This window comes from Carcharodon carcharias, chromosome 25 (genome assembly GCF_017639515.1).
Source record: "Carcharodon carcharias isolate sCarCar2 chromosome 25, sCarCar2.pri, whole genome shotgun sequence".
Taxonomy (NCBI): domain Eukaryota; kingdom Metazoa; phylum Chordata; class Chondrichthyes; order Lamniformes; family Lamnidae; genus Carcharodon; species Carcharodon carcharias.
The window spans coordinates 36,062,431-36,082,994 of record NC_054491.1 but is presented as its reverse complement, the minus strand read 5'-3'; the positions used below and the strand labels follow the sequence as shown (position 1 = coordinate 36,082,994).

The window sequence follows — 20,564 nt, the reverse complement described above, 5'->3', positions numbered from 1 at the left end:
TGTAAGAGGGTTGATCAGTAAGTTCGCGGATGACACGAAAATTGGTGGGGTAATAAATAGTGAGGAGGATAGCCTTAGATTACAGGAGGATATAGATGGGCTGTCAGATGGGCTGATCAGTGGCAAATGGAATTTAAACTGGATAAGTGTGAGGTGATGCACTTAGGTAGGACAAGCAAGGCATGGGAATACACGATGAAAGGTAGGACCCTGGGAAGGACCAAGGATCAGAGGGACCTAGGTGTGCATGTCCACCAGTCCCTTAAGGTAGTGGGGCAGGTAAATAAGGTGGTTAAGAAGGCATATGGGATACTTGCCTTTATTAGCCAAGGCATAGAATATAAAAGCAGGGAGGTTATGCTGGAACTGTATAAAACGCTGATTAGGCCACAGTTAGAGTACTGCATGCAGTTCCGGAATCCGCTTTATAGGAAGGATGTGATTGCATTAGAGAGAGTACAGGGGAGATTTACCAGGATGTTGCCTGGGCTGGAGAGTTTTAATTATGAGAAGAGATTGGATAGATTGTGGTTATTTTCCTTGGAGCAGGGGAGATTGAGGGGGTCATGATTGAGGTGTATAAAATTATGAGGGGCATAAATAGGGTAGACAGGGAAGAATTTTTCACCTTGGTGAAGGGATCAATAACCAAGGGACATAGATTTAAGGTAAGGGGCAGGAGGTTTAGAGGTAATGTGAGGAAGAATGTTTTCACCCAGAGGGTGGTGGGAATCTGGAACTCACTGCCTGAAAAGGTGGTAGAGGCAGAAACCCTCATAACATTTAAGAAGTATTTGGATGTGCACTTGCGATGCCATGGCATACAAGGCTATGGGCCTGGTGCTGGAAAATGGGATTAGAATAATTAGAATAAATAACTTGTTTGACCGGCGCAGACTCAATGGGCCGAAGGGCCTTTTTCTTTCCTTAGGCTTCTATGACTATGAGGCCAAGATGGATCATCCATCTGGCGCTTCTAACTGAAGATTATTGCAAATACTTCAGCCTTATCTTTTGCACTGATGTGCTGGGCTCCCCCCCACCACTGAGAATGGGGATATTTGTGGAGCCTCTTCCTCCAGTGAATTGTTTAATTGTCTACCATTGTCTACCACCATTCACGACCTGATGTGGCAAGACTGCAGAGCTTAGGTCTGATCCATTGGCTGTGGAATCGCTTAGCTCTGTCTAACTCATGCTGCTTATGCAAGTGTTGTAGCTTCACCAGGTTGACACCTCAGTTTTAGGTACGCCTGGTGTGGCTGCTGACATGCCCTCCTGCACTCGTCATTGAGCCAGGGTTGATTCCCTGGCTTGTTGGTAATGGTAGAGTGGGGGATATGCCAGGCCATGAGGTTACAGATTGTGGTTGAGTACAATTCTGCTGCTGCTGATGGCCCACAGCACCTCATGGTTTCCCAGTCTTGAGTTGCTAGATCTGTTCGAAATCTATCCCATTTAGCATGATGGTAGTGCCATATAATATGATGGAGGGACCCTCAATGTGAAGATGGGACTTTGTCTCCTCAAGGACAGTGCGGTGGTCACTCCTACCGATGCTATCATGGACAGGTGCATCTGCAGCAGGCAGATTGGTGAGGATGAGGTCGAGTATGTTTATCCCTCTTGTTAGTTCCCTCACCATCTGCCGCAGACCCAGCCTAGCAGCTATGTCCTTTAGGAATCAACCAACTCGGTCAGTAGTGACGCTGCTAAGCCATGCTTAGTGATGGACACTGAAGTCCCTTGCCCAGTGTACATTGGCCTTTGCCACCCTCAGTGCTTCCTCCAAGTGATGTTCAACATGGGGGAGCACTGATTCATCAGCTGAGGTGGGGGGAGGAGGGTGGTGGGGTGGGTGGGCGTTAAGCGGCAATCAGCAGGAGGTTTCCTTGCCCATGTTTGACCTGATGCCATGAGACTTCATCAGGTCCGGAGTCAATGTTGAGGGCTTCCAGGGCAATTCCCTCCCAACTGTATACCACTGTGCCACCACCTCTGTCTTATGAGTGGGACAGGACATACCCAGGGATGTTGATGTCTGGGACAATGTCAGTCTGTAAGTATGACTATGTCAGGTTGTTGCTTGACTAGACTGTGGGTCAGACCTCCCAATTTTGGCACAAGCCCCCAGATGTTAGTAAGAAGGATATTGCAGGGTCAACAGGGCAGAGTTTCCTGTTGTTGTTTCCAATGACTAAGCTGATGCCAGGTGGTCATCTGGTTTCATGCCCTATAGACTTTCTAAAGATTTGATACAACTGAGTGGCTTTCTTGGCTATTTCAGAGGGCATTTAAGAGTCAAGCACATTGCTGTGGGCCTGGAGTCACATGTCAGCCAGACCAGGTAAGGAGGGCATAGTGAACAGGGTGGGTTTTTATAACAATCAACAATGCTTTCATGGTCCTTTTTTACATCGGGGAAACATCATAGAATGGTAGTACGAATTCTTTCTCAGCTCTCTGCCCGAAAGTAAGTTCAACCCACAGCACCATGATCTCCACAACAGTAGGACAAGGAGGCAGGTCCTGAACCCCTGCAGCTGGAATGGGGAATCAAACCTGGGCCTTTGGCACGAATCTGATCCACACCAACCAACTGAGTCAACTAACCCCCACCAACATCATGTTGTAGCCTAGAGCTATGTTTAGTGAGAGGCTCCAATTTCTCTCCATCACATGACTGACCAAGAGTCTCTCCCACTCTTACTGCCTGCCATGGGCATGCATTGGAAGGATTTACGAGTTGATAATCAACCTGTTTGGCTGTGTTCGGAATGCACCTTCCTTTGGCCATCAAGTCCTGGAGTGGGACTTGAACCTGGAGCTTCTGGCTCAGAGGCAGGGATGCAACCCACTTCACCACATATGCCATGGTTGGATTTGAACCCAGAACATTACCTTGGGTCTCTGGATTACTAGTTCAGTGACAATACCACTACGTCATTGCTTCCCCCATAAAAAAAATCCAGGTCACATCTAGGATTTAGCCAATGGCATTCTGCAATCAACAGACCTGAGGTTCCAGTGGTCTGGAATGGAACCTCCTGCTGCTCATGAAAGCAATTTTATGTCTAGATGAGATGACATAATCCAGACTGACACTCCAACAGCACTGAGAAGGGTTGTTCTCTGAATGGGCTGTTAAACAAAGGCTATGTCTACCTGTTCTGGTGATTCAGACAGCTATTAAAGCTCCCACGACACTGGGCAAAGAGGAGCAGAGAGTTATCCCAATGTCCCGACTGACTCTGCTAACTCAAATATTACTGTGTAAAAAAAAAAAACACAGAATGAGCGGCAATTCATCTTGCAGCTTTCGGGAGAATGTTTGCAAATCATATTCCCTGGATCCCAAAGGAAACTGCGTGCAGTTTTACAGTATTACGACTACAGGATTGGAACTGATTTCCACTGACACTGAAATTTTAGAGTGAATACAGCCTGAGTCTGGAGTCAGTGAATCAACTTAACACAGTAGCAAAGTAGTGGAAGCTCCATAGGGAGGAAGTCTCGCCCCAGCTTGAAGCCAGTTTGGGCTTTCAAATATGTATTGAGTTTAATGCCAATACGAAAGTAAAACCATCTTTCACAGCGACTAAACTTATAACTTAAAAGCATTTCAACATGGATTAGTGCTTTCGATATAATTAGTTATCTATTTTTAAACAACAAAAACTTGTATGTGTATACAGCCTTCAACATTGCAAAAGGTCTTAAGGTGCTTCACAGAAATGTTACCAAACAAAACGGGACATCAATTAGGGCAGATGGCCAAATGCTTGGTTAAAGAAGTAGGTTTTAAGAGCCATAATAAAGGAGAGGGATAAAGGCTTGGGGAGTTTTAGGAATTCCAAAATTTAGGGCCTAGGCTGCTGAAAAAATGGTTGCCAATGGTGCAACAGTTAAAAAAGACGATATATATGAGGCCAGAATCGGAGAGATCTCAAAGATTACGAGATAGGGAGGCACAAGGCCATGACAGATTTGAAAACAAGGATGAGAATTTTGAAAATGAGATGTGGTGGATTGGGAGCCAATATAGGTCAACAAGCACAGAAGTGATTGGTGAGTGGGACGAAGTGCGAGTTAGGATACGGGCAGAGTGGATGAACTCAGGTTTATGGACATTGGATGATGGGAAGCCTGTCAGGAGAATATTGGAATGGTCAAGTTTAGAGGTAATAAAGGTATGAGGGCTTCAGCAGCAAATTAGCTGAGTGGGGTAGAGTTGGGTGATATTAGGTGAAAATAGGTGCGGAAAGTAGGTGGTCCTGGTGACGACACAGATGGCAATCATCGACAAATAAGGCTCAGTTTCAGCAAGGAAATTAAGCACTACTTGAATTATTTATTTCGATATTAGGAATTTAGAATGCCATTTGCATTACTGAAATTGCTGCAGCTCCAGATTAATTAAATCGATTCATCCAACGCAAAGGATGCTTGAGTTGGGTACTCACCTTCATTATCATAGGAGCCAGCTACAGACCGAGAGATATAACCAGGGACCACCGCAATCATGGCAGCAGCTAACAAGCCAGCACCAGCATCCTGTAACACAAACGGCATATTAACATTCCTACACACAGCGCAGACAGGGAATTATTTTAAAAATAAAAACAGTTGCCAAATGTTCAAAATCTGAAACAAAAGCCAGAAAACGCTGTGCATACAAAACATGAAATGCTTTGTGGGAAGTGATGGGGTTTCAGTTTACTCACAGGTTGGATTTTATTTCCAGTTGCACAAATTGAGGATGACAAATCACCTTTGATGAAACAAAGCTGAAGTGCTAACCACCGAGCCAGGACAAACAATGTGCATCGTGATCAACTCGTATTATGGTCTTTGTGATAGTAGCTCCTATTTCAGTTGCAGCTCTGATATAAAGGAGCTTGTGTCATTGCTGGGACTGAAGTAAAGAACCTCCTGGGGCTGGCCTTAAAACACTTGTGAAAGATATCTAGGTCACCAAAGGCAAATGCAAGTGATCATCTCTGGCAGCACTGCTTACCACTTCTTTCTCGACACCAGGAGACCAAGTGCTCAACCTGCCTCAACTGGTTAACGAAAGAACTTACCTTCTGGAAACGGAAAGTCATGGTGTAATGTAAATAAGCCAATATGATACGAAAACATGGACAACCAGAGTTAGTGTTCAGGTTGTTTGCCAGACTTGAAACATTAACTCTGTTTCTCACTCCACAGATGCTGCCTGACCTGTTGCACATTTCACGCATTTTCTGTTTTTATTTCAGATTTCCAGTTAGAAAAGCTGGTCAGAGCCAGTTTGAATGGGTCTCTATACTCCATTAGTGTACATTTTCTGGTTTATGGGGACCATGGCTCAATTCCTACCTTCAGTTCCTTTGTTAAATGGTAAGTGACAATGGTGGTGAAAGATGAAAAGAGGGGAGCCAGAAACACACAGACATTCCTGATGTCGACTGCGATGTGGAAGAAGTGCAGCACATGGTAAAGAGCAGCAGAAGTGATCATAAGACCTGAAAATAAATAATTTAATATTGCAGGTTTCGCTCAAACAAATAAGAAAATATCTGTGTTATCACCCAAAATAAAACCCATGCCGCACCATATGCATGGACATTATTGCACATCCTTTTAACACTTATGGGAGCTCAAGTTATACTACCAAATTACCAGTGAGTGAATGCAATACAAAGGCAACAAAATATTTAAAGACACGGATGCTTTTCTGGCTGATTGGATAGTACCCTGTATGAACATATACTTGCTGTGTTACTGCAGAACAAGGTAGGGAGAATAATTTGTTCAAAATGACCAACTTCTACCTGAAAGGTTGATTTCTGGCTCCATCCTGGAATGTAAATTGATCTTAACCCTAACGGCACCATCAAGTTCAGGTCCTGCCATTTTATGTTCAATCTTCCATGCTTTTATAATAAACCATAATATTACAGTAATAAAGCTACCCAGGACTAGTACTGTTACAGCATTACTACTATAAATAAAACTATTTCAGAAACTTAATTCTGCTCCTCTCTTCTTCCTCTCTCCTCTAGTTTCCCAATCTCTCTCATTTTAATTCCTATTCTAAACTTTCTTTCAGAAAAAACACAATTCACTTAAATTTCTCAGCTTCCTCCCTTCAGGTTCTACTGCACTCTGAAGGCAAAATCATTAAAAATTTAGCGACTGATTTCCCCCAATGACAATTTTGAGGTTACAAAAGGCCCGTTAATTTAAAGATAGACAGGACTGTTTCAGATTTCCTGAACAACTTGCGACTGTTTTAAAACATCAAGCCAGGAAATGTTACTAATACTGGCTGAGTTTCCAATTTTTACAGCGTAACACAGCCATGGCACTCAATGGTTCACAGGTGTAGCAAACGAAATTAAACATCGACACTTGACGTATTAAATAAGAGGTCAATAATATAACTGCTTGGAGTACTAGAACTCTACTGACCTGGGTAGATTGTTCCTCCAATAATCCTGCCTAGTGGATACCAGGCTCGATCATCGAACCAGTTATGGAACTTGTAGAAACCCTCTTCAGTGAGGAAGCGAGTGGTCCGGTAATTGAAATACCTAAGGATGTTTTGAGGTATCAGGTGAGAAAGAACACAGTAGGTTCCAAATAATTACTACTTTTAAATATTTACACATTGCAAAAACGTAGAAAAACTTCCAAAAACTGCAGCAGTTCTAGAAGGCAGCTCAGCACTATCTTCTCAAAGGCAACTAGGGATGGACAGGCAGTAAAGGTTGACTATGCCAGTGATACCCACACCCTAAGGATAAGGAAAAAGCATCAGAGGCTTAATCTAACAAAAATAGGCACCGAAACAAAGACACTAGGAAAACTGATCCAAAGTTTGGTCAAAGGTATGCTCTAAGGGGTATTTACATACATTCATAAGAAGTTTCAATAGGTATACTCTATGATATTCCTTTGCATCAGTCAGTAAATTATTTTGATAGGGAACCAGATACCCATCAACCATGCCCAACCTGCAAAAATTGGAACAGGTTAAGAAACCGCTACACCCATACAGAATAACTGTATTAATTTCAGTTAAGTGGAGAGATTAGAGAAGATGGGATAGTTCTTAGAGCAGTGAAGGAGTGGAGATTTAACAGAGAAATGAAGAGGGATTAAGAGAGCGATTGTTTCCACTGGAGCAGGATGGGTCACAAATTTAAAATAATTGGCAAATAAGCAGAGGGAAGATGAGAAGTACATTTTACTCAGTGAATTATGATGATCTGGAATGTGCTGCCTGAAAGGGTGGTGGAAGCAAATTCAATAGTGACTTACAAAAGGGAACTAGATTTTTACTCAAAGAGGAAAAACTAGCATGGAGCAGGGGAGTGTGACTAATTGGTTGGTTCTTCCAGAGGCGGCATGTCACCCTCCTGTGCTGCATCAAGTATGTTAAAAATCTTACGCCTGAGCTGGTGCAAATAAACGGCTGAAGCTATTTTATTATAGTTTATGAAGCTCTTACCCGCTTTGTGCATTACTTTTGCAAAACACATTCCAAACCTTGCATAATCCTGCTATGCAATTGCAAAGATTATTAGATGCTACAATGAAGATCCAACCCCCACCGAGTGTGTGAAAATAATACTGAACACTAGCACTGTAAAGTTGGGCTGTTTATGATTGCCAGGCTCTGGCTTTTCCAAATTAATCCCCATCCTGCCACTCGCAGTTCCACCCAATGGCCTGAATTACTTGCCAAAAGGAGGGGCAAGTGACTTCCCCATGGTTTTGAAGACCACCTTCTAATGAGTTTTAAAAGCACAATTGGTGGAGATCCACAAATGTTAAAGTTGCTGCAATACATACAAGAACAAAGGAGATAGGAGGAGTAGATCATACAGCCCATTGAGTCTGCTTCGTCATTCAATATGATCTTGGCTGATCTTGAATTTCAGCACCACTTTCCCACCTTCTTCCCATATCCCTTGATTTCTTGAGACAACAAAAATCTATTCCACCCTTAAATATATTCAATAATAGAGCATCTACAACCCTCTGGGATAGAGAATTCCAAAGATTCACAACCCTTTGAGTGAAGTTATTTATCCTCCTCTCAGTCCTAAATGATCATCTCCTTATCCTGAGACTGTGCCCCCTTGTTTTAGGTTCCCCAGTCAGGGGAATCAACTTCTCAGTGTCTAAACTGTCAAGTCCCTTTAGATCTTTTGTTACAATGGGGTCACCTCTCATTCTTCTGAACTTCAAGGGATACATAGAACCAATTTACTCAGCCTCTCACCATAGGACAACCCTCCCATCCCAGTGATCGATCTAGTGAACCTTCTCTGTACTGCCTCCAGTACAAGTATATCCTTCCTTACATATGGAGAGCAAAACTGTACCACAGTATTACAGCTTTGGGCTCACCAAAGCCCTGCACAATTGTTCCAAGACTACTTTATTCTTGTACTCCAATCCCCTTGCATTAAAGGCCAACATGTCATTTGTCTTCCTAATTGCTTGCTGTATCTGTACGAGCACAAGCAAGACTCTATGAACAGCAACATTTACAAGTTTCATGCCTTTTAAAAATATTCAGCTTTTCTATCCTTATGACCAAAGCGAATAACTTCACACTTCCCCACATTATAGTCAACCTGCCATCTTGCTGTCCACTCACTGAACCTGACTATATCTCTTTGCAACCAGTGTCCTCCTTACAGCTTACATTTCCATATAGCTTTGTTTCATCAGCAAACTTAGATACATCATTGTCTCTGCCTAAATTATTACTATAGGTTGTAAATAGGTGAGGCCCCAGCACTGATCCTTGCAGCACTCCTCCAGCCACAGCCTGCCAACTTGAATTTGCCCCATTTATATCTACTATTTGCTTCCTGTTCATTAACCAATCCTCTATCTATGCTGGTATATTACCCCAACTCCATGAACCCTAATCTTGCCCATTAACCTTTGAGTGGCACCTTATTGAATGCCTTTGGAAAATCCAGGCATCCTATGTCTACTGGTTCCTATCTCTCTACCCCACTACTTACATCCTCAAAAAGCTCTAGTAAATTTGTTAAACAGGATTTCCCTTTCGTAGAACCATATTGACTTTGTCTGATAATACTATAACTTTCTAAGTGCATTGTTAGGACTTCCATTATAATAGATTCCAGCATTTACCCAATGACTGATCTCAGGCCAACTGGCCTGTAGTTCCTGGTTTTCTCTCCGTGCCCCCCACCCTTTCTTGAATAGCAATGTCACAATTGCTAACTTCCAATCTGTTGAAACTTTTCAGAATCTAGGGAATTTTGGAAAATCATAGCCAAGGCATCCAACATCTCTGCAGCTATCTGTTTTAGAATGCTAGGATGTAGGTCATTAGGTCCTAGGGATTTGTCGAATTTTAGTCCCCTAAATTTCTCCTGTACAGATATTAACTATCTGAATTTCCTTACTCTTTGTAGTGCTTAGGTTAGTCTCTATTTCTGGTGTCAACTTGTGTATTCTGCTGTGAAGACAGGCGCAAAATATTTGTTCAATGTCTTTGCCATTTCCTCATTCCCCAAGGTATTTCCAGTCTCAGCTTTCACAGGGCTAAAGTTTACTTTAGTTACTTTCTTCCTTTTTATATATTTGTGAAACCTCTTATAATCTGTTTTTATATCCCTGCTTAGCTTACTCATATTCTATTTTTTTCCCTTTTTACCAACTTAACAAGCTTGCTAGTTGCAAAACTAAAATACCTTAAAAGTACATTAACTGAAAACTACCAAAGTTTGGTATATTTTTCAACAATAAAAGAAAAGGACTTTGTAGCGGTACTTACGGATCAAACTCATGGATCACACTCTCAAACCTCAATACAGAGAACAATCTGGTGGAAAATGCTGTGGAACAAAGCACAAAAATTTGTATAACCATTATATCCAGTTCACTGATGTCTTAGTACACTTAACACTAATCTCAACACAGGTACTCAAATATATTACACTAATCAAAGACTGAAGTTAATAATTTTTGTGAAATAACTTAATCTCTGGCTTACAATAGCCAGTTACCAGTTTAAATTGCTGTAAAATTCCTCTTGTCCATCACGTCAACTGTGCTTTTGGTGAGGTGGGGCTGGGAGGTTTAAGTATTAGTCTCGTTGAACCACGATCCTAATCTGGTCTTTTAATATTTTGGGATTGCATTTTGTTAAATAGTTGAGGGTTTTGAGCAGAAGCTCAGAAAATGTCACAATCTGAAAGCAAATGTGGGATGGAGGGCCATGCATAAAGACAACCCATCTTTTCAGTGGGTAGAAAGATGACAACTTAGCTAAATGCTGGAGAAATTGGAAGGAAAAATGGAGGAATTTGAAGAAAAAGGAATGAATTGAAGATGCATTAGCAGTTAATACAGGTTAAATTTATAAGACACATCTATCCCCCTTTGACAGTGGAAGGGGTAAAAAAAAAGATACTCAGGCACACTGCACAGATGGAATAGCAATATATGACCAGAGAGAACACTTCCAATTGACTATTTAACAAGATATCTCTGGCTGCCCTGCTGTCTTTTTTATTCATTCATTCTTGGGATATGGACATCGCTGACCAGTTGCAATTGAGAAGATTGGCCACCTTTTTGAACTCCTGCAGCAAATCCTGGGCAATATTCAGGCTTGAGCTGACAAGTGGCAAGTAACATTCATGCCACACAAGCATCAGGCAATGACCACCTCCAACAAGAAAGAATCTAACTGCCGTCCCTTGACATTCAGTGGCATTACCATTGCTGAACCTCCCAATGTCAAAATCCTTTGTGTGGTGGTGGGGGTGGGGAGGGGGGTGTGTGGGGGGGGTGAGTGAGGGGGGTGAAGGCAGGGAGAGAGAGCTGTTACCATTGACCAGAAACTGAACTGGACTAACCATATAAATACTGTGGCTACAAGAGCAGGTCAGATGCTAGGAATCCGCCGGCAAGTAACTCACCTCCTGACTCCCCTACAAATCACAAGTCAGGAATGTGATGGAATACTCCCTACTTGCCAAGTCAGGATGGTGTTTGGTATAATGAATAAACAAAATCTATAATTACCTGCATATAAGATAGTAACCAAGAAATCCAATAGGGAATTCAGAAGAAACTGCTTCACCAAACAAGTGGCAAGAATATGGAGCTTGTTACCACTGCAAGAGGATGAAGCAACTAAAGATACATTTAAAGGGAAGTAAGTGAGTGTAGAGGGAATAGTGGGTTATGATGATAGACTTGGATGATTGATTTTGGCAGGAGCAATATGGTGAGACAATATAAAATAAAGAGAGAAACTCTAAAGGAGGTGCAGGAACAGAGGGATCTTGGTCTATATGTACAGAGGTCATTGAAGATGGCAGGGCATGTTGAGAGAGCAGGTAATAATGCATATAGTATCTTTAGCTTTATTAATAGTGGCATTGAGTACAAGTGTGAGGAGGTCACTAGAGTAAGACACTAGTTAGGTCAGATTTGAAATACTGCGTCCAGTACTAGGTGCCATATTTGAGGAAGATATAGAGAGAGAGAGAGAGAGTACAGAAGTGATTCACAAGAATGAATCCAGGGATAAAGAACTGTAGCTATGTGGTTGGGACTGTTTTCCTTGGAAAAAAGAAAGCTGAGGGGAGTCTTGACAGAGGTAGTCAAGATCCTGAGGGGCAAGGACAGGATAAATAGTGAGAAACTGTCACCACTCAAGTGAGCATCAAGAACTAGAGGGTACAGATTCAAAATAATTGGCAAAAGGAGTAAAAGTGAGGTGAGGAAACATTATTCACCCTGGAGTCTGGAACAAAACTCGTAAGAGGGTAGTGGAAGCAGGTTCGATCGAGGTATTCAAAAGGGAATTGGATTGCTATCCGAAAAGAAAGAATGTGCAAGGTTACGGGAATAAGGCAAGAGAGTGGGACTAGGTAGAATGCTCTTTCAGAGAATGGCCTCCATTTGCACTGTAAAGTTTCTGAGATATAAGAAAAGATGGGAAGAGGCATGAGTGGAATATAAAAAATTGCCTGGATCTGTGCCATGTATCCTCTGTATAATTGGCCGCACAAAACAATAGAAGAGTGCCTAAAATGTCCTTACGCATCTGTCAGCTCAGTGCTGCACAGAATTGAGCTCAAGGGTAGCTTAATAACATTCCTAGTCTCCTACAGAATGTTTCAAAGTGGCACTGGCAGAAGCATGATGGATCACCCAAGCCACTTCTCAGCCATACATGTTGGATGGCATGACAACAGGATAAATGAACATTTCTGGGCCTGAAGCATAGATTCCTAAGCCACAGATAAAGCCTAAAATGAAGTCTTATATAGGCAACTTCACATGACCTTTTTTTAAACAAAACCTTGAGCTGTATATTTGTTTAAAAAAAACAATTTGCTGTAATTGTTACTCTTGCAGCCCAGGATCTATACAGGCACCTAGAGCTCAGATCATTAAAACTGGCTGATATAAGGTGGCAGTGCCTGAAATAAGTGCCAGATCAGAAAGAGGCTGCAGCTGCAGTGTAGGAGTACAATATGAACTAACACTAACACTATCAATCCTTGATAGAAATTATAGAAGCCAAGTTTCCACCACCAAAGCACTTTTCCATGGAGAACAAGGGTTTAAACGTGCTTTTCCCTGCATGAAGAGTTCTGTTCACAGGAAGGGGCCTCTTCCCATGGGTGAAATTGATGAACGTGACCATCCTCAGGCCTTCTCAGAAGCACAGTTATAGTACAGTACTGTTAAAGGCCACAGTGGGATGCCTGCATGCCCTCTCAGCCAGTGGAGAATGTGGGGCCAACTGTTTCCCATCGAACTTACAGGCATTATACTTGATCCCCACATTTAAGCCATTGACATAGATTATAAACAGTTGAGATCAAAACATCAGTCCTTGTGGTAACTGGCTTGTTATAACCTGCCAACTGAAAAATTACCTGTCCATTAACCGATCATCAATCTATGCTAATATATTACCGCAAAATTCTATGAGCTCTAATTTTACGTAATATCCTCTTTTTTGCCACTGATTTTTGTTACATTTTACCATAAAGTATTTGTTTAATGTCTCCGCCAATTCCATATTCTCCATTATACTTTCTCTGGGCTCTGCCCTTAAGGGTCCCATTTTTTGCTTAGACATAATGTCTTTCTACTTAATGTTCCCATCAAAGTTTTCACAATCTGATTTTATGTATCTTGCTAACTTACTCTTGTATTCTATTTTCTCTAACAATTCTCGATAATCTAAAATCCTCCTAATCTTTAGGCTGGAATTTTCCGTCCCTGTGGCGTTGGGCATTATGGCAGGCATGAGCAGACAATATGCCGGGAAGGCCAAAAATCGGTTCCACGACATCGTGAAAGCAGTTGGCGATCATCCACTCCACCTGTCAATGGCAGGCTGCGATTCCCACTTCCGCACTTTCGGGAATGGCATTTTAAAACACTTGCATATCATTATAATCCCTGCCCGCCGAAATCATCCCTCCATATCGGCCCCCCTACCAGACCAGCCGTAAGGCGGGGGTGACCCTTCAACAACTGCAGGACTAGGGCTTAGGGAAGGGGAAGAAGGGACCTCAGGCAAGGGAAGAGGCTGCAGAGTGAGGGGAGTATCCCAGGTGCCTGTATAGATCCTGGGGGCACACGCTGCTCTGAGCAACTGGCCTCAAGATGGTGAGGGCTAAGGAGGCAGACTCCAGAGGAGATGAGGCCAGATGGAAATGTGAGGGTGTGTGTGAGAAAGTGAGTGGTGATGTCCCTTGAGTTTGCAGTTAGTGAGATGTCAGTAAATGTACGATGGGCTTATGAGTGTGGGTGTTTAGAGTGATGAGATGGTTGTCTTACCCTGGCTGCACTGATGAGATCATTCATCCTTTTTCTGCACTGGATGGCCAACCTTTCTGGGTAGTGTTGGCATTGATCACCACTGCCACCGCCTCCCAAGCTGGAGTGGTGAGATTATTGGATCTCTTGCGGCCAGAGCGGGGGCCGGAGGACATCACAGTGAGCCTCCAAAAGGCATTCCAGTGACGGGTCACTGAACTCTTCTTGGCTTTCAGGGTCATGTCTTAACTGGAGCAGTCCTGGGCTGCAAGCATTGAGAACTGTGCACGCGGCTGCAGTTTAGATATGGCACCCAAAGTGAGGGAACAGTGAGTAATGGCGTGGTGGGTGATTCAGAGGCCGCCCACCAGCAAGACGGCATGTTCCCTGTGGCTGCATAATTATTGAGGTGGAAAGTGGACAATGTGGCGTGAAAAGCCACCATTACAGCCAGCTAGTAAAACGTCCCCATTCCCATCCACTACGGCACTTAGTGCAAATCTGGGATTGTACCGCTAGCCATGGTTGGACCATTTTTCCATGGAGTTTTTATTTCTTAGTGGAATGCATATCTATTGCAAATTGCAAATTATTTTATGATCACTATTTTCTAGAGTCTCCTTTACTATAAGGTTAATTGACCATTTCTCATTGCACAATATTAGATCTAAAACAGACAGCTCCCTTATTGATTTTCTGACATATTTTCCTGGAAAAATTATTTTGTCTACATTCCATTGACTGAGCCTGATTAAGTATCTCAGTTCTCCAAAGAGGGACCAGAATACAGTGATGCCCACAAGATGCTTAACTGAAAGGGAAGTTGTGTATTTCACCCAAGTTTCCTTCTAAATATGCAGGAAATTCTTATCCCCAAGACCATTTAATCCACATTCACCAGTACAATGGAGAGATTTCATTGAGGTGCATAAAATAATGAAGGGCCTAGACTGAATGGATAGGAAGGACCTATTTCCCTCATTGAAGAGGTCAATAATTAGGGGACATAGATTTAACATATTTGTTAGAAGGATTAGAGAGGAGTTTGAGGAGAAATTTATTTTTACCTAGAAGGTGGTGGGAGTCTGGAACTCACTGCCTGAAAAGAGTGGGAGTGGCAGCAAGCCTCATCACTTTTAACAAGTACTTGGATATGCAGGTGCTGCAGCCTACAAGGCTACGGATCGAGAACTGGAAAGTGGGATTAGGCTGGATAGCTCTTTTAAGGCCAGCACAGACATGATGGGCCAAATGGCTTCCTTCTGTGCTGTAAGCTTCTATGATTCTATAATATAAAACATATATAATGGTTCATGTGAAATTAACAGAAGGATCAACATTTTATGTATAGCACAAATGTTGATTCAAACAGCAAATTTTCAACGAATGTAATTTTTCAGGAATGCAAGCTAGCCCACTAAGATAAGTACTGTATTTGGTACCAAACTGCTCCTCTCACATTTCACTCTTTTTTTATAGGAACAATTAGGTCTTCCTACTCCAGTGTCAGCAATGGAGCAAGACTTCTACTTTCCACTTCAAAACTAACATTTATACAGCATCTTTCACAACATGGGAATGTCTCAAAGTCCTATAATTTGCATGTGTTGTGAATGCCAATCTCAGCTGAATGACTGGAAGATCTGGCTGACTGGGCCTATGGTGTCTGTAGCACTTCAGTGATAAATTGGATGATGCCAAGCCCTAGAAGGGAACAGGCGTGTCGAGGAAAAATAACTTAATATGGAAGACGGTGGGCTTTCGAAAGTTTCTGCAAGCAAAAGCTTTGAAGTTTTAAGCAGCTTTAAACAATTTTATTTTAGATACATATACGACTGCAGCATTAGTGTGAAGTTGTTTCACTCCTTGCTGACGCTTGCAGTTATAGTGCACACATAGAATTTCCATAGGATAAAGAATCCCACACCCTCCTCTTCTGGAGTTACGTAGCAGCTTAAAAACCCAATGTACAGGACAAGCTTAGATTCAATGCAAAACTGGTAACATTTTATATCAAGGCTAAACCTGCTAAACTGTAGAAATTATGGGGATCTTTTCAGTAAAGCCATACATGGGTTACATTAAACAATGAAAGATCTTACTACAAAAATTACAGGGCCATTGGTAAAGGGTCAGGCCCACAGTGAAAGAACAAAGTAAACATGTTCATACAAAGAAAAAGGGTGGGGGGCCAAATCTAGAGTCCCCTGGATGTCAAGGAGCTTACAGGGTAAGATAAAGCAGAAAAGGAAAGCTTACACTGAGAACGCAATACTGCAGAAAGCTAAGCAGAGTACAGAAAGTGGAGGGGTGAAATCAAAAATAAGATTAGGGAAACAAAGAGAGGGCATGAAAGAATATTGGCAAGTAAAACCAAGAGAACCCAAAGATGTTTTATCAATGCATTAAGAGTAAGAGAATAACTAAGGAAAGAATCAGGGCCATTAAAGAGCAAAAAAGGTAACCTATGTATAGAGGCAGAAGATTTTGAAATGGTTGTTATGGATACTTTGTGTTTGTCTTCACAAAAGAGGAAGATGATGCAGATATTGCAGTTAAGGAGGAGGAGTGTGAAGCATTGGATGTGATAAGCATAGGAGACAGGAAGTATTAATAGGATTTACATCCTTGAAAGTGAATAAATCACCAGCGCCAGATGAAATGTTCCCCGGGCTGTTACAAGAAGTCATGGAGGAAACAGTGGAAGGTCTGACCATCATTTTCCAATCCCCACTGGATATAAGTGTGGTGCTGGAGGACTGCTAACATTGTACATTTGTTTAAGAAGCAAGCAAGGGATAGGCCAAATAGTTACAGACCAGTCAGTCTAACCTCAATAGTGGGCAAATTATTGGAATTAATTCTAGAGTCAGGATAAACTGCCACTTTGAAAAACATGGATTAATCAGCATGAATTTCTTAAAGGAAGATCATGTCTGACTAACGTGATTGAATGTTTTAAGGAAAGAACAAGGAGGATTGATGAAGTGCATTTGATGTGGTTTGATAGATTTTAGCAAGGCTTTTGACAAGGTCACACATGACAGACTGGTTAAAAAAAAAGCCCATGTCTCCAGCTCGCTACATTCCCCGGATCCCAAAATTGGCCCAATGGCAGGAAACAAGGGTAATTGTTGCCGGGTGATTTGGTGATCGGGAGGCTATTTCCAGTAGGGTTCTGCAGAGCTCACTGCTAGGATCCCTGCTTTGTGTGGTATATATTAATGATTTGGATCTAAATGTAGGGGTAAGATCACTGACGATGATGGGAAGGAGTAACAAGCCCAGAGAACCTTGGGTGACCAGAGATATTCAGAATACGATGAGAAAGAAAAGAGGCTTTTAGCAGGTACAAGGGGAGCAAATCAGCGGAGGCATTATTGGAATACAGAAAGTGCAGGGTGGAGCTTAAGAAAGCAATTAGGAGAGCAAAGAGGGGACATGAGAAAGCTCTGGCTGGTAAAAGTAGAGAAAATCCCAAGATACTCTATAAGTATATCAATGGGAAGAGGGTAACCAGGGAAAGAGTAGGGCCCGTTAGGGACCAAGGGGGCAATCTATGGGTGGAGCTACAGGACATTGGTAGACAGTTGAATGAATACTTCACGTCCATCTTCACCCAAGAGAATGAGGATGAAGGTATCGAACTCGGGGAGAGAGATTGCGAGGTTCTTGAGCAAATTGACATACAGAGTGACAAGTTATTGGAGGTGTTGGCAGGCTTAAAAGTGGACAAATCTCCAGGTCTGTTGATTTGTGTCCCAGACTGCTGAGGGAGGCAAGAGAGGAGATTGCAGGGGATCTGACCCAAATTTTTAATTCCTCTCTGGCCAGGGGGGAGGTGCCAGAGGATTGGAGAACAGCTAATGTGGTTCTGCTATTTAAGAAGGGTTGTAGAGAGAAGCCAGTGAGTCTTACATCAGTGGTAGGGAAACTATTGGTGAAAATTCTGAAGGAGAGAATCTCTCTCACTTGGAGAGGCAAGGTTTGATCAGGGATAGTCAGCATAGCTTTGTCAGAAGGAGGTCATGCCTAACAAATTTGAATTTTTTGAGGAGGTGGCCAGGTGTGTAGATGAGGGTAGTGCAGTTGACGTAGTTTATATGGACTTCAGCAAAGTCTTTGAAAAGGTCCCATATGGGAGATTTATAAAGGCGGCAAATGTACATGGGAAACAGGGTAATTTGATAAGGTGGATTCAAAATTGGCTTAGTTGTAGGAGACAGGGTGATGACAGAAAGATGCTTTAGTGACTGGAAGCCAGTGTCTAGTGGTGTACCACAGTGGCTCACATTCGTCATTTAGATAAACGACAGATGACTATGTGGGGGGTAGGATTAGTAAGTTTGCAGATGACACAAAGATTGGTTGGGTGGTTGGTTAACAGTGAGGTTGAGTGTCTTGGGCTACAGAAAGATATAGCCGGGATGGTCAAATGGACAGATAAGTGGAAGATGGAATTTAACCCTGAAAAATGTGAGGTGATACGCTTTGGAAGGAGTAATTTGACAAGGAAGTATTCAATGAACAGCATGACACTAGGAAGTTCTGAGGAACAAAGGGACCATGGCGTGTGTATCCATAGATCTCTGAAGACAGAGGTGCATGTTAGTGAGGTGGTGAAAAAGGCATATGGGACACTAGCCTTTATCATTCGAGGCATAGATTACAAAAGTAGGGAGGTCATGTTGGAGTTGTACAGAACCTTGGTGAGGCCACAGCTGGAGTACTGTGTGCAGTTCTGGTCACCACATTATAGGAAGGATGTGAATGCACTGGAGGGGGTGCAGAGGAGATTCATCAGGATGTTGCCTGGAATGAAACATTTAAGTTATGAAGAGACGTTGGATAGACTTGGGTTGCTTTCATTGGAGCAGAGAAGACTGAGGGGCAACCCGATCAAAGTGTACAAGATCATGAGGGGCATGGACAGGGTGGATAGGGAGCAGCTGTTCCCCTTAGTTGAAGGGTCAGTCACGAGGGGACATAAGTTCAAGATGAGGGGCAGGAGTTTTAGGGGGGATGTGAGGAAAATTCTTTTTACCCAGAGGGTGGTGACGGTCTGGAATGCGCTGCCTGGCAGGGTGGTGGAGGCGGGTTGCCTCACCTCCTTTAAAAAGTATCTGGATGAGCACTTGGCAGGTCATAACATTCAAGGCTATGGGCCAAGTGCTGGTAAATGGGATTAGGGAGGTATGTCAGGTGTTTCTCACGTGTCGGTGCAGACTCGATGGGCCGAAGGGCCTCTTCTGCTCTGTGGTTCTGTATGATTCTGTGACACAAAAATTAGCCATGTGGTTGACAGTGAGGGGGGTAGCTGCAGACTGCAGGAAGATATCAATGAGCAGAAAAGTGGCAAATGGAATTCAACCCAGAGAAGTGTGAAGTGATGCATTTGGGGAGGTCAAACGAGGCAAAGGAATACACAATCAATGGGAGAATACTGAGAGATGTAGAGGAAGTGAGGGACTTTGGAGTGAATGTCAACAGATCCCTTGAGGTAGCAGGGCAGGTCAACTTGGTGGATAAGAAAGCACATGGAATCATTCATTTATTAGCTGAGGTATAGAATACAAGAACAGGGAGGTTATGCTGGAACTGTAGAAATCATTAATTAGGCCACAACTGTGTGCAGTTCAAGTCAACTCATTACAGAAAGGCTATAATTGCACTAGAGAGGGTAGAGATTTACGAGGATGTTGCGAAGTCTGGAAAAATGCAGCCCATGAGGAAAGATTGGATAGGCTGGGGTTGTTCTCCTTGGAGCAGAGGAGGCAGAGGGGAGATTTGATTGAGATATACAAAATTGTGAGGGGCTTATTTATTTTAGCAGCGAGATCAGTGGCAAGGGGGCACTGATTTAACATGATTGTTAGAAAGATTAAAGGGGAGATGAGGAAATTTCTTTTTCACCCAGAGGGCGATAAGGGTCTGGAACTCACTACCTGAAATGGTAATAGAGGCAGAAACCCTCAACTCATTTAAAAGGTTTCTGGATATGCACCTCAAGTGCCATAACCTGCAGGGCTACGGACCAAATGCTGGAAAGTGGGATTAGGCTGGGTGGCTTGTTTCTCGGCTGGTGCTGACATGATGGGCCAAGTGGCCTCTTCCTGTGCTGTAAGCTTTCTATGGTTCTAAGACCACTTAAAGTCATAGAGGAAGGAGGAAAAGTCAGGCAAGTAGTAGAAACAAGCTTAGGTTTTAAAAGAAGGAAAGAGGGGCAGAGATTTTTCAGTTTCTAGGTCTGAGGTATGAAGGAGACAACAGGAGATGGTGTGATGGGGATTGATACGGAATTGTAAGAGTACGAGTTGTGCTTCTATTCTTATGATGTAATAAGCTAAACCCCAGTTGAAACTTACAGAGCACAGCTGCCATGGACAGAATGAGCAGCTTCAGCAGGGTGTCCTGCTTTTCATACGACAACCGCAGGAACCCCAACTTCGTCATCTTTGGCTTGGTGTTTGCAGCTGACAAATCATTAACCTGAAAAATATATAACAATTGTAAAAATTAGACATACACCAGATTTATTCAATGCTAGCAAGAAATACACCATGATCACAATTACATCAGGGAGTAGAGGGATAAAATATTTTCTTTTTGTGAATCTCTGATTAATTCCCCCAAGATGATAAAGCTGAAGGATACTGGGGCACAGAATACACTTGCTTTAGGCACCTTCTGATATCCAGCACTCCTATGATGCAGGCCACACTCAGTAAAGT

At 42.7% G+C, this 20,564-nt stretch overlaps 1 protein-coding gene across 2 annotated transcripts in view; it reads right to left on the bottom strand.

The window, feature by feature from the left end:
• The window catches only part of stt3a (STT3 oligosaccharyltransferase complex catalytic subunit A), a 67,459-nt gene that overhangs the window by 36,355 nt on the left and 10,540 nt on the right, over positions 1-20,564 (bottom strand). For both annotated transcript variants that reach the window (XM_041174532.1, XM_041174531.1), the window contains 5 exons: positions 20,199-20,322; positions 9,815-9,875; positions 6,457-6,578; positions 5,362-5,507; positions 4,464-4,554 (listed from right to left, as the gene is read on the bottom strand). In XM_041174532.1, coding sequence (XP_041030466.1) covers positions 4,464-4,554; positions 5,362-5,507; positions 6,457-6,578; positions 9,815-9,875; positions 20,199-20,286 — 508 coding nt within the window. In that variant the 5' untranslated portion in view covers positions 20,287-20,322. The remainder of the gene's footprint in view (positions 1-4,463; positions 4,555-5,361; positions 5,508-6,456; positions 6,579-9,814; positions 9,876-20,198; positions 20,323-20,564) is intronic.